Source organism: Osmia bicornis, unplaced genomic scaffold, assembly GCF_907164935.1.
Source record: "Osmia bicornis bicornis unplaced genomic scaffold, iOsmBic2.1, whole genome shotgun sequence".
Classification (NCBI taxonomy): Eukaryota; Metazoa; Arthropoda; class Insecta; order Hymenoptera; family Megachilidae; genus Osmia; species Osmia bicornis.
In genome coordinates this window covers 59,291-73,580 of record NW_025791350.1, presented here as the reverse complement: position 1 = coordinate 73,580, position 14,290 = coordinate 59,291, and the positions used below count along the sequence as shown (strand labels likewise).

Genomic DNA, 14,290 nt, shown 5'->3' with positions numbered 1-14,290 from the left:
TCATGTTATATTTTTTTTTAATAATTTAAAATCATAATGTTATAAATGAATACAACTTTAAAAGTTTTTTTTTAATAAATATTGACGTCATTGTTCTTTATTTTTCGTAGTCCTTAGAAACACTCCCCACCATGGTGCCCTATGTTTCTCCGTATTGCATTTTACGTTTTCGCGACAGTTGCATTCGAAGCAAGAAATAGATAGCATCATTGAATTTATTTCAAAGCTTTGAAAGTGTGAAGTGATTGAAGTGAGAGGTGAATATTGTTGTGTGATAGTGAAAATGTTCTCATTGAAGTGATTGAAGATAGGAGAAATGAATGTGAACATCAATGTGTGGCGGATAATAGAAGTCGTCGGCCAAAATATACAACCAGTACGAAAAGATATTCGAAAAAAACAGCATGTCGCGAAAGAAGACGGCGGTTAGCCCTTCAGAAAAGTTCCGTATAATCAACATCCGATGGACAAAGATACACCCCCGAGAAAATTTATTTGCCTTTTGATGAAGGAACGGAAACGGCAAATTCGACCAAAATTTTTGAAGAAACGACGAATGAATTGTTTGCAATTGAAGAAAGAAACAATGCAGAAGATGGGAAAAATATTGAAGGCACAAATTCAGAAAATGAAGAATTGATGATACAGAAAGGTGTAACGAACGAGCCTGAACAACAATTCTGTATATCAAATGGCTTCAGTATCGTGGACATGCAGCACATTTTTGCTGAATTTCAGAAAATAGGCAACCATGCTAGAAACAGGGAGGACTGTGGAATTAGACACCTAAAAATAACCGGCATGAAACGGTCGGGCCTGAGGACCACCCTCAGTGTAATATGCGAGATGTGCAAATATAAAGGTGAAATCCACAGTGAACCTGACGATAGCAATAAAATGGAAACAAACCAGTGTGCAGTTGCTGGAACATTTGTGAATGGAGGCAGTTATGCCCAAATGGAGGAGTTCCTTGCAGCGATGAACATACCCTCCATGACGAAGAAAGAATTTAGAAAACATCACGATAAAATCGTGAAAGCACTAATTGTTGCTGCAGAAGAAGAGATGGTAGCAGCGGCAGAGGAAGAAAAACGCTTGGCCATTGAAAGAGGCGATATTGTTCCTGGATTTGGAATCCCTCACATCACGTTGTGGCCGATGGAAGCTGGATGAAACGATCATATTGGACTGGAACGTACGATTCCGCATCTGGAGTCGGCGTTATAATTGGATACCATACGAAGAAAGTTTTATTTATCGGTGTGAGAAACAAGGTGTGCCGGATTTGTCGATGTGCTGCGAAAAAGAAAGAAGAGCCATGGAAACACACCTGTTTCAAAAATTGGAGCGCAAGCCAAGCGTCAACGGCTATGGAAAGTGACGCTATAGTCGAAGGCTTTAAGACCAGCGTAGAAAAACATGGGCTGATTTATTGAACACTGATTGCTGATGGGGACAGCAGCGTTTATAAAAAAATTATAGATGCGGATCCATATAAAACGCAGATTCGTGTAAAAAAAATTGAATGCACAAATCATTTGTTGAGAAACTTTTGCAGAAAAATGAAAGAAGTTGTAAAGATGACAACACCTGGTCCATTGAGAAGAATCGTTGAAAGCAGCATTCGGCGAATGCGTGCGGACATAGTAAAAGCCGCAGAGTTCCGATATAGTCAGCAAGTAACAACCGCTGAGAAAATTAAGAATTTGTATGCCGACATACACAATGTTCCTAGCCACGTTTTTGGTGAACACGCAGATTGTTCCAAACTACAATACTTCTGCGATGGAACGAGTAAAAAAGATGAAAAGAACATTGTTCCCGAATTAATGAAGATGGGAGTGTACGAACACATCAAAGAAATACTTCGACCTCTGTTGGCGCATGCTGAGAGTTTGCTGTATAACAGCAACAATAATGCCGTTGAAAGTTTCAACGGAATCATCGCAAAATATACAGGAGGAAAAAGATTGAATTTCGGAGAGAGGGGATCTTACACGGGAAGATATGCTGCTGCTGTCCTACAGTATAACACAAAACAAGTGTTGTCGCGTCTGAATACGGCGATGAACAAGAAACCGCCCGTTATTTTACGCAAAATAGAAAATAGAAGGAAGAAAGAAAATGAGAAATACAGTGAAAAGAGAAAGGAAAAAAAAATTACAAAGCACATGCGGAAACAATTCCGTTCTGAAAAGGATTCCAATTACGGACCAAACGCTGAAAAGCCGGATATGGCTAACAATATTTATTAATTAGAGGAAAAAAAACATATGGAAATGTTACAGAATTGGCAAAATAGAAGAGATGCCATTGAAGAAGAAACCATCGGTCAAGCGAAAAATCCGAGATGGTTGAATTACAAGTCTAAATTATTGACGGCCTCTAATTTTGGAAGAATATGCCGTCGGCGAATTGGTACGCTCTGTGGAAATTCAGTGAAGTCGTTAGTGTATCCACGACTGATTAGTGCACCTGCAGTACAATATGGACAGGAATGCGAAAAATTCGCACGTGAAGAACTAAGTGTGTGCATTGGTGTGGAAATTAAAGAATGTGGATTATTTATTGATAGTGCCATCCCGTTCTTAGGAGCTTCGCCAGATGGACTTATAGACGAAGAGGGCATTGTGGAAATCAAATGTCCGAAAACGGCGGAGAATTTATTGCCGGAGGAGGCAATCAAAAGTGTTGCAGTTATTCGGCGTATATTTGCAGACGCAGAAGGAAATTCATTGAACAGGAATCACTACTATTACTACCAAGTACAAAGACAATTACATGTCACAGGTAGAAAATATTGCTTGTTTTGTATTTGGACCCGAAAAGGATTAAAGTACATTAGAGTCGATAGAGACGATAACTTTTGGCAAAACAATATGGAGCCAAAATTAATTCAATTTTATTTATTATGCATGTTACCGGAATTAATAGATAGCCGGTACAATAGGGGAATGCCCATTCGGGTGCCTCAATTTATACCAGAGGAGAGAGCAAGCTTAGAAAAGCGCAAAACGTCTCTCTCAGAAAGTAGCACGAATAGTGCTACTGTCCGGCGTCGCACTGCACTGTAAAGTGCAGTAACACTGATTCTGTTAGTGGTTCACAATTGCATGAAATAGCAATTGTACTCGCGGGTCATACGATTTCGCGAGATGTTCGACGCCGATATACACATTTCAAAATAGTGACCTTTGAAAAGTGAGAAAAGGTCTTATGCGGACAGTAATAAAAAATACTGCTACTGTCCGACGTCGCACTACACTGTAAAGTGCAGTAACACTAATTCTGTTAGTGGTTCACAATTGCAAGAAATAGCAATTGTAGTCGCGGGTCATACGATCTCGCGAGTTGTTCGACGCCGATATACACATTTCAAAATAGTGACCTTTGAAAAGTGAAAAAAGGTCTTATGCGGATAGTAATAAAAAATACTGCTACTGTCCGGCGTCGCACTGCACTGTGGAACGTTTTGATTTTTCGCTACTTATGCGAAGGAGAAGATACCGCGAGTAGTACGAGCGGACGATTTCCCCTACGCGTCTCAAGGAGTGGTTCGAGTTCGCTGCGCGTTCGCGAAGGCAGAAGGAACGGTGAAGTCAGTAACGAGACGTAGTTTTGCGGTGTAAAAAAAAATATCGATTTATTCAGAAAAATGGTGATTGAAGTATGGCAAAAAAAGCCGATCACAGAATGGTAGAAGCACCGCAAATATTATGGCAGTTTACGCGTTCAACAATCAACGGAACGCAATTCTCATCTAACAGATGTTCAATAGACGCGCAGATTATGTAAATATAATATACAACGAACTTGACTAGATTGATCGTCAATAAGCACGCAGATCGGATTCACACGAATCGAAAGTGTAATACAAAAAAAAAAATGGTAACGCAAAAGAAAAGATATCAACCAGTCGAGCGACTTTAACGCGACCCAAAAACTCAGTCTTCTTTTAATACGGAAAAATGACTGATTGAATAACGCATTTAAATCTCACGGAATAATTATAATAGAATATAAAGTAATATAAGAAAATATAACGTAAAGAAAAATCTCAACCAGTCGAGCGACTTTAACGCGACTCAAAAAAACTCAGTCTTCTTTTATACGGAAAAATGACTGGTTGAATAACGCATTTTAAGAAATATGAGAAAATATATGAAAAGAATAACGCAAAGTATCCGAACGCAAAATCGTGACTCTGCTCGGAATGCGAAAAGTAATATATACACGACGGTTACAAAATTTCGTTGGTCGTCTACGATTCAAACGTCTTTCGCCAAGGACGAGTTATTGTTCGCTCGATTTGTTTCGGAAACATACACCGAAATCACGACGCACGAAGGTCTCGTGATCGTGGAGCGCGTCGGCAAAAAGGAACGTTTAAATTTATTAACCGTGCAGCGAAATATTAGCTTTTACGCGTCTCTAAAATCGCAGAATGGCGAGCCAGTGGATTCCGAGGATACTTCCGGTCCAGCGAGGTTTTCACCTGCGGACCTCAGATCGACAGGGGCACTGACTTCACGATTTCACTCACAATCAAAGGATGAGAAAGTCGCGCAGTAAGTCCCGACCCTCGACTCCTTTGCAGATTGAAATACGTGAATTTAAGGGAATCCGATAACCGTGGATTTGCCGGAATCCGTCAACGTTCTTCCTGTCGTACGAGGCGTACTCAAGGAAGAAATTAAGAATGCCAAGAGCGAGATCACGGCCCTCCAAATTGCAATATAAAATTGCCAGAGCACAAGCAAAACGAGGATGACTCGACTAGGTTTCCGTAGGAATCAACTTCGTCTCGGATATGCCTGCGTAGAGCGATCTTTCAAGGGTGCTGAGCCCCAAGATAGTCACGACTTGCTGGATCGCAATCTTAAGACGGTTGTCTCTTGGAAGAGAGCCGTAGGTGAAATCGTCCGTTCTGCTTGTCGTTTGGGACCAGAGTGTCGATCGATGGATCGACACTGAGCTCCTTCGATCCGGCGTTCGAAGGAGGGGATCCGCGCACGCGCTCCACTTTGAAAAATAAGTAGGGATAGCACATACCATCGCTATAGTTCCGATCTCCCAAGAAAAATCTATACTACTTGTTTTATACTATGTAACTGTACGAATGTACGGTTACAACTGTAAAGTGCAGTAACACTGATTCTGTTAGTGGTTCACAATTGTATGAAATAGCAATTTTACTCGCGGATCATACGGTCTCGTGAGTTACGCGATGCCATACTATATTTCTTAATTTGTTACAGATTTTCGAAGAAAGGATTCCCGAGAAGAGGATTTTTGGAGCGAAGCGGGCGTAGGACTCAAAATTTATTTTTTCAGCTGAAACAATTTTTTTCTTATTCCCTTCATGAAATTATTAATGTCCTATATCATCTATTTCCATTAACTTTTTCTTTTTTCAATATTTATCTTCACTCATCTTCATTCATCTTCATTCATCTTTGCATGAACATTTTTGTCGTTTAGAAATTAAAAACAGCATTTTCCTCTTCTCGAAATAAATTAAAAAATCATATATAGGTATATTCAAGAAAGCATTACCTACCAGGACAAATGGAATGCAAATATGCTGTCTGATCACGTATAATCGGCAAGTATAATCTTATATAATTAGTATTATGTTATCTATACATAAATTACTTTCTTCACAGATGGACGAGGAAGAAGAAGAAGAAAAGAAAGAGGAAATGAAAAAGAAAGAGGATAGAAGAAAAAGGAGAAAGAGGTCTAAGGAACGAAGTCGGATAAAAGGAAACAGAAAGGAGAATCCGAGGCCGTCAACGTCGCAAGTAAGTAAAAACGTTGATTCTTCTATGTAATAAATGTGGCAGAATTAGATTTTTCGTGAAATGGAAATTATGTCTACAATAGTAGCCACTGAATTTCCATGATTGCTTTTTCTTCTTATAAAACATTCATTATTATATTTCAGATAAAACAAATTCAATACTACATGACTGGGATGGCTGTCATGGTAATCGACGATGCAGGCGCCGCGGAGAAAGAAAAGGCCGAAGCGGGCGGCGGGCGACGGGCGACGGGCGACGGGCGGCCAATTATTGTTGATATATATTGATAATATTTCAATAAATAAATACTGTATATATAGATAAATTTACATCTGTTTATTTTCCATTCCTTTTCTGAAATTATTAATGCCATATAGTTTTTATTCGTATAAGTTTTATAGTCGCGTACATTATGTGTATTACAGTCTCATTGCATCTGTCGTGGCGTGTGACTCGAACATATGTATTTCCGCCGATCGGTACTACGTTGTTTGATTCATGATACTCCTTCTCTTTCTATCGCGCTGTCCTTTTCTATGTCCCTGGAATCAAAATCTCGCTCGGCTTGAGCGAATTCATTTTGCTAGATGGTCAGGATTGTCACAGATGTGGCAACACCGCGACAGAACTCTCAAATGATGTGATTCGACAACTACGCCACCTCACTTTCGTTTCTTATTCTGCATAATGACGTTAGATGTCACACCGTCAAATGTCGAATTTCTCAATTATGTGTTTTCACGATTGCCCGATTCTTTCCAATGGCGCTTACATCGATTCGGAGGAGGCCTCGAAGGAGTCTGTGCCCTTAATGCAGATGAGACTGGGTTATTCTGGAAAAAGATGCCCAGCCGAACATTCATTGCGAAATCAGAGAAAACTGCAAGTGGTTTTAAAGCGGCAAAGGATCGAATCACACTCCTTCTTTGCAGTAATGCCTCTGGTGCAAAGATGTTAACACCACTTATTATAAATAAAACTTTACACCCGCGTGCGCTAAAAGGCGTAGATTTATCTAAATATCCAGTACACTTCATGGCCAATAAAAAAGCATGGATCACATCAGCTCTATTTGCAACATGGTTCAATGATTCTTTTATACCAGAAGTTGAAAAATACATGGAAGAAATGGGTATTCCGTTTAAAGTGTTACTAATTGTGGATAATGCACCCGGTCATCCCTGTATAGAACATCCTAATGTGCAAATAGTATTTTTACCACCAAATACGACTAGCCTCATACAACCACTAGATCAGGGCATAATCGCAAATTTTAAGAAACATTATATCAAATTGAAAAAGCTAGAGAACGATAAATTAAGCCTGACTGAAGTTTGGAAAAAATTCTCGATTTTAAACTACATAAACCATATTAATGCAGCAATTGGACAAATCAAACAACACACATTAAATTCGTGCTGGAAAGCGATCTGGCCTGAATGTGTAATTCATCGAAACGTTACCGAAAACGCGTCAACGTTATTATCTGAAATTAGTGCGCTCACACATAACATCGGCGGAGAAGGCTTCTATACTTGCGGCGAAAATGACCTGGACGAGATGAATGAGGATCAAACTGTCGATGATAATGACATTATCAATAGTTTGATAGATTATGAAAATGGACAAAAAGAACCGGAATCCATTACAGCAGATAAAATATATGCAGGGATCCAGATTTCTAAAAAATTGGAAACGCATTTTCTTAAAATAGATACCAATGCGGAAAGACGCTTAAAATTCCAAAAAGAGCTGAGATCATGCATGTCTCACTATCGTGACGTTCACAAGCAACTGACCAGTCAACCGTCGTCACAAAAACTGATCACTGACTTCATGGTACCAAAAAACAAATCAATTGAAATCCTATCTTCAAGCGACGAAAGCGATTTTCAACCAATTCGTCACAAGAAGATGCGCGTTTTGGATTACGACGAGTAGGACCAAGCTATTTAATGTATAATTTGAAAACTTCTCCATGTATTAGGTCATCCCATAAGTTCGTGCCGTTTTTTGAACGGTTCCATATGTTAATGTTATTAAATGTGTATGAATTGTTGTTTTTGGTATTTCTAGAATATTTGACATCTCCTGAACTGATAAATTAAGTGATTTCTCTACAAGATTTTGAATTTTGTCTTCCTGTGTCTGAGAAAGACGCCCAGAACATTCCTCATCTTCTAAACAAAAATTCTCATCTTTAAAACATGTAAACCATTTTCTATAGTTACGAGATGAAAGAGCACTTTCTCCGCAAACAGCACATATATTGTTTGTCGCAATTGTTACCGAACTTCCTTTTCGAAATCCGGTTGCGCCTGAACTCTTTCAAAAAGTATATCCTTTTTGCGAATATGAGGAAATCGTAACGCAATATACTTTTTTTCTTCCTCTACGAGCTTCTCATATGCACTGCCAGGTAAACTATCGTATACATGGAGTTTGCGGCCGTTGTAATAGATACTTCGCCAGTGATCAGAACAGTTGCCTCCAATTATTTGTACGCTTTTGTCACTACGGCAGGGATTGATACATTTTGGAAACTGTAAGTATAGGACACTTTGCGTTTCAAAAGGAGTAGTTTCTCTGACGACACGTAAAAATCGATCTAACGATTCATCGATTAATTTACTTTGCACAGGTAGTACATTTTTCTTTACGTCAGTTACGGAACAAGCAGCAGTCTCTAATATATAGTATCGTACAGCATCATCTGTGCAGTTTTCTTCCTGGACTGAATGACTGACAATGACACACTCGCTAGTTACTGCTTCAACGGTCATATTTGATGCTTCAACACTGTTCTGTATCATGTTTTCATATGTACGCTTTTTCGCGATTTTTCTACTAAATTTTTGAATTGATGCGTCTTCTTTTGCCCGTAGTATGTATTCTGGATTTCTAATAGGCATGTGTCTATTGTGGCGGCTGTCCAATATTTCCGGAAGCATGCATTCTTCGTAGAAACGCGTTAGGAAAGGTTCCATATGATTTGTCCAAAACGCGTCGTCTCTATTTACGTGGATCATATGTATGTTTTTAGGTGTCCAGATAGCGAAAATACAGTACTTCCGCTGCGTTATATGCAACTGACCTTGTACTTGGTAGAAATACTGGTGCTTCCTATTCATGTTCTATATCTCTCTATCGAAGATGTTTCGTAAGTGACGTATTGTTTCTATTGCGTCTATCGCTGTCAAATTCTCAGCAGATTGTGGGCATTTCAGTTCCAGTAAACCGTCATCGTCGATAAGACCATCAGGAGAGGCACCCAAGTATGGAATGTTGCGATCAATGAACAATCCACAAGTTCGAATTCTTGTTTTCATTACGTTCGCTACGTCTTTTCTTGCAATGTGTTCTTTATCGCGGCCGTATTTCATAGCAGCGGTATCGATAGGTGGAGGATATAAAATGTTTTTCACCATTGCTGCGCAGGACGTTGTTTGTCTCATGCGGCATACTGCTCCAAAATTCGAAGCAGTTAGCATTTCCTCTTTTAAAGCTCTCCATAAATCTGAATCGTTTTGATCTCTTGTATTCGCTTCTATTATTGTACGATTTTTTGCATTATCAGCAAGATTTTCAAAATGTTCCTTGATATGAAATGTTCATATCACTCGGAAGATCTGGTCTTTGCGAGTTTGGACCATAATATTTATCTGTTCCTTGCACCGGCTTAAATTTCCTTCTCTTGCCATGGGTCATTCGCAATTCTTTCGTTTTCGCAACTTTTCTCTGCCGCCGTTCCTCCAATCTCTTTACTAGTGGTGGAGCGGTTTTACACATGTTCTTATGCATTTCTGTAAGTACTTGTTGCGTATTGTATTGCGTAACAGCTCCTGCAACTCGAGCATTGTAGGAACCTCTTGCACCAAAATTAATACGTTTTCCACCAATCTCTTTTCAGATAATTGAATTAAATGTTTCTGCGGGATTGTTTGTCACATTCATTAACAAACTATCCGAATAGCAGCTGAGGAATCGTATGGCTTTCTCGACTTCGATATACAGACCGTACAATTTCAAAGATGGAACGTAATTTTTCTCAGCTCTGTTTTCGTCACGCATACACGTATGGCTGCGACTATTGCACTCCTTGTGCTCGCCAAATATATGACTAGGAATACTTAAAATGTCCTTCTGAAGTTCTCTAGCTTTGATATGCTGAGGCCCTGTTTCTTGTTTTCGCGCATTTACTGCTAAAACGACAACTCTACGAATATTCAAAATATTTTTTTTAATTATATTTCGGTACGCAACAAAGCCACGATCTCTGTGACCCTTCGTTTGCGTTTTTTCAGCAACGTGTCTCAACTTTTTACATAAATTACGAAGTAAGTGATTGGTACACTCAATGTTTTTAACGGTTACTTTTTGCTCTCGGTAAGGTCTGTTATTTACAATAGTATGATATACGTTACTATCACCGTCGGCAACAACCGTTCTATATATCAAGCCATGCATTTCAATGCTGCATTTAAAACCTTCAGCGATAGCATCACTTTCCATGCTACTAGAACTGGCATAACGATCATAGTTTTTATAACATTTATGATGTTTTGGGGATGTAGCTTTTCGTTCTGCTATATCACATATTGTGCAGTATTTATTGCGTATGCCGATAAACAGAACTTTTCCTGTGCGGAAACCTACAACGGCACCGACACCGGAAAGTGAATTATAATTCGTTCCATACGATCTTTTCATCCAGCTACCATCCGCTATGACAGTTATATATGGGATACCGTCGACGACTTCATTTTTTTCAAAAGCTAATCGTCTTTCTTCTTCACCTGCTGCCTGCATGGTATGCATTGCGCTTTTCATAAACTGATCTACAAGTTTTTCACGGTACCTCCGGTACGTCGTTTCAGCCATGCAAGGCATGTTCAGGGCGGCGCATAATTCTTCTAATTGTGCATAGCCGATTCCGACTGTAACAGTCGCGATCGTTGTGGCCTCATTTACATTCATTATATCTGAATTCATAGGTTCCGACCAAACCGTAATTGCACATTTGGCACTTGAAGAAAAACTGTGTCAGACACCCATGCTGGCGACTACCGATCATTTTCCAATCGCGAACATGACATTCAATACCTCGCGCATGATTGTCGAACGTTCTATATATTTCATTCCAAAAGAACTGAACGTCAACAATGCGGCGGCCATCTGGCACATTTTCCGAAATACGTCCCATATCTTCGTATCCGACGTCTACGACGAGATTGTCGTCGCTATCGTCCAGGACGTTTTGTACTTGTACATCTTTATTTGCTAAAAGGACATTTTCAGATTGTGGGATGCACCCCGTATCATCTTTATTTTCATTTGCGGAAAGGACGTTTTTCTTTTCTATGATGCGCCCCGCATCATCTTTATTTTCATTTGTGAATAGGACGTTTTTCGATTCTGGGATGCGCCCCGCATCATCTTTATTTTCATTTGCGAATAGGACGTTTTTCGATTCTGGGATGCGCCCCGCATCATCTTTATTTTCATTTGTGAATAGGACGTTTTTCGATTCTGGGATGCGCCCCGCATCTTTATTTTCGAAATATTTGTCTTCCAAAACTGCATCAGCTTGAATCGTCGTTGCCGACGATTCCCATTATTTCCGTCGCCTGCAAAGTAAAACGAATGTAGGACAATTCACACAAGTTACTGAAATGTATATATAAATTGTTAGCACTTACAGTTTTCTATAAGCTTTTTTGAGGGAGAGTTTTCTCCTGGTATTTTTTTTATTTCCCATTTGTGGTTGTTTATATCACAAATGCTAGGAAATTTTCTGAATAATATACATGTATGGCTTCTATGCGAAGACGTCTTATATATATGTATGTCTTCTATGCGAAGATGTCTTATTGTTAGAAAGAAATAGACAACAACGACAGCCATGGCAACGCGCTAAAAAAAAACGAAACGCCAACGCGCTCTCGTTTTCCAATTTCACTGGCGTCGTTGAACTTGGACCGTGCGGACTGTTTCGGAGCAAGTGAAAAAAAAAATGGATTTACAAGGCGACAGTAAATGTTTCTTGTTTTCTTTACTTCGCGAGTGTCATTGACAATTATAATAAGGTGAACATTTGTAACAAAAATATTTTTTTTTGTCTCATATACAGTGGGTTTATGTGAGCCTATAATGAAAATTTAAAATATGTCTTTCGTAGATTCAAATGAGTTATGTGCATACTTAAAATTTCGACAAATGTAACAGACGATTATTCCAACAATTATTGCAAGAATTCTTGCAGAAACCATTGCAATAGTCATCTGTTTCATTGTCTCTTGGACACGCGTCTAGAAAAGGCAATTTTCTAACTTTTTCATTTCAGCCTGTGATGAAAATTTAAAATATGACACTTGTAAAAAATATGTTATGAGGACGCCAAAAATTTAATTGAGATCGGCCAATTAAAATTTCAGAGAATTGCGACTTCTTAGATGAAAAGTCACGATTTTCAGAAATAAATTACTTGTAACTTCTCAGTGCATTGATCGATCTCGATGAAATTTTTAGTATACACATAACATATTTTTTACAAATGTGATATTTTAAACTTTCATCACAGGCTGAAATGAAAAAGTTTGAAAATTGCCTTTTCTAGACGCGTGTCCAAGAGACAATGAAACAGACGACTATTGCAATGGTTTCTGCAAGAATTCTTGCATTAGAATAATCGTCTGTTATATTTGTCGCAATGAAGTTGGCCACGCATACATTCACTAACACATTCACGCTTTTGTCTTACGGAGTATCACCCATGTTATTCAATTTTTTTTAGATGCTAAGGGTGATCAAAACGAAGCAGCGCAACCGCAGCCGGAAATGCTGTTGCAGCTGCAGCAACAAGTGCAACAACTGCGGTTGCGGACGCAACCGCAGGAAACGCGGCAGCCGCAGCCGCAGCCGCAGCCGCAGCCGCAGCCGCAGCCACAGCCGGACCCGCTACTGCAGCTGCAGCAGCAAATAGAGGAGCTGAAGAAAAAAATAGAAGGGTTACAACAAAAACAACAACATGCTGGATATATCTTAAGTCGTTTTTTTTACGTTCCTGTTTGTACGATTTCTGATATTCTTTATTTATATATAATAACATAATATTTTTTTTTTCAGCCACAACAGACGGCCCATGCACAGCAGCCGCAAAATGATTACAGATCGCCGCTATTAAATTTATATCAGTCAGATGAGTATATCGTAAGTCGATTTTTACGTTCATGTTTCTATGTTACTTCCTTCTTCTATCCACTGTTTATGAATAATAACATATTTATTTTTCCAGACATACGGCAGAGAAAAACAAAGGATTATACAGCAACACCGCCGTGAAATCAACAGATTAAGGCGGGAAGCAAGGCCGGGTCGCGGACACGGCAGCAGTTACTGTACTGCTGGCCCATGCGGATGCATTCCGCATAACTGCGGTGCGGGCCGCAGTACAGCACATTGCAAGTGCCAGGCGCCGGGCCGATGCTGCGTGTGCAGGCGGCATACTTGAAGTAAGTACGACGATAATATATGTACAATATGTAATGATGAAAAAGATAATATAAAAATATGATTTGTTTTATTTCAGGAAAAAATTTGTTTCAACATTTTATTGTATTATTTTTTCATTTTAGTAGTATTGTATATTTTTCTTCATTTTCTTCTTATTATTGTATTTATATTTTTATTATTTAAATTATTCTACTTATTATTATATTATTATTATTATTATTAATATTATTATTATTATTATTATTATTATTATTAATATTATTATTATTATTATTATTAATATTATTATTATTATTATTATAAGTATTATTAATTTAAAATTTTCATAATAAATATTTTCATTGTATACTTACATTCTTGTCATTTATTCCCCTATTACGTATCATGTGTGTGTACTAACGATGTACATACAGGTACATTGGCGATTTCATTGAGAAGGATAAACTAACCATAGGCATTCGATTGATAGGAATTCGGAGTACAATATCGGGACATATTAGAAAAAAAACAACTTAAGACATTCGATTTGTAGGAATATTCTTCCCTTGGTTATGTTATATTACAATAAATGTATATATAATATTTGGCTGAAGGAGTTAGGTCATTCATACATTTCCTAGTTGCTATATGCAGTATCGTATTTTATACTTTGGCGGTGACATACATTTAGCTATCGTAGCATCCGTGTGTCATTTAGATGTATGCGAAAAGTGATGTAGAATAGCATGCCGTTAGTTGGACGCAATAACTGAGGTGGCGCTGAAATCAGTTTCTGTTCGGTCTAATTTTCGATGCAACGTTGACTGTTTTACCGACGCGGAATTCGAAGTTCGGCCTCGACGCTCGCATTACCTTAAGGGGGTAGACACAGTACGTGACGTCACCGATTCGGGACGTCGGTATTACAGTAGTTTTTTCGTTGGGCCTGGTGGAGCCACTTGCGTGGTCTGGTACGAACTTGAAAGGTTTAATTC

The 14,290-nt window shown here is 38.7% G+C and overlaps 2 protein-coding genes across 2 annotated transcripts; both read left to right on the top strand.

The window, feature by feature from the left end:
- Window positions 1-6,839: 6,839 nt before the first annotated feature.
- LOC114882001 (tigger transposable element-derived protein 1-like) lies at window positions 6,840-7,745 on the top strand. The gene has a single exon (XM_029198886.1). It carries the CDS (start codon window positions 6,840-6,842, stop codon window positions 7,743-7,745), a length of 906 nt encoding a protein of 301 aa, XP_029054719.1.
- A 4,072-nt stretch (window positions 7,746-11,817) lies between these two features.
- Window positions 11,818-13,314, top strand: LOC123989057 (activating signal cointegrator 1 complex subunit 2 homolog). Its single transcript, XM_046289771.1, has 4 exons — window positions 11,818-11,836; window positions 12,598-12,869; window positions 12,930-13,013; window positions 13,099-13,314. Exons 1-4 carry the CDS (start codon window positions 11,818-11,820, stop codon window positions 13,312-13,314), a joined length of 591 nt encoding a protein of 196 aa, XP_046145727.1.
- The last annotated feature ends 976 nt before the right edge of the window (window positions 13,315-14,290 follow it).

Excerpts from the sequence above, each read along its gene's own strand:
- LOC114882001 (XM_029198886.1), top strand. The coding sequence starts at position 6,840 with ATGGCCAATAAAAAAGCATGGATCACATCAGCTCTATTTGCAACATGG.
- LOC123989057 (XM_046289771.1), top strand. Across the intron at positions 12,870-12,929 it reads GTCGTTTTTTTTACGTTCCT|CCACAACAGACGGCCCATGC; the intron begins GTTTGTACGATT and ends TTTTTTTTTCAG. Across the intron at positions 13,014-13,098 it reads ATCAGTCAGATGAGTATATC|ACATACGGCAGAGAAAAACA; the intron begins GTAAGTCGATTT and ends TTATTTTTCCAG.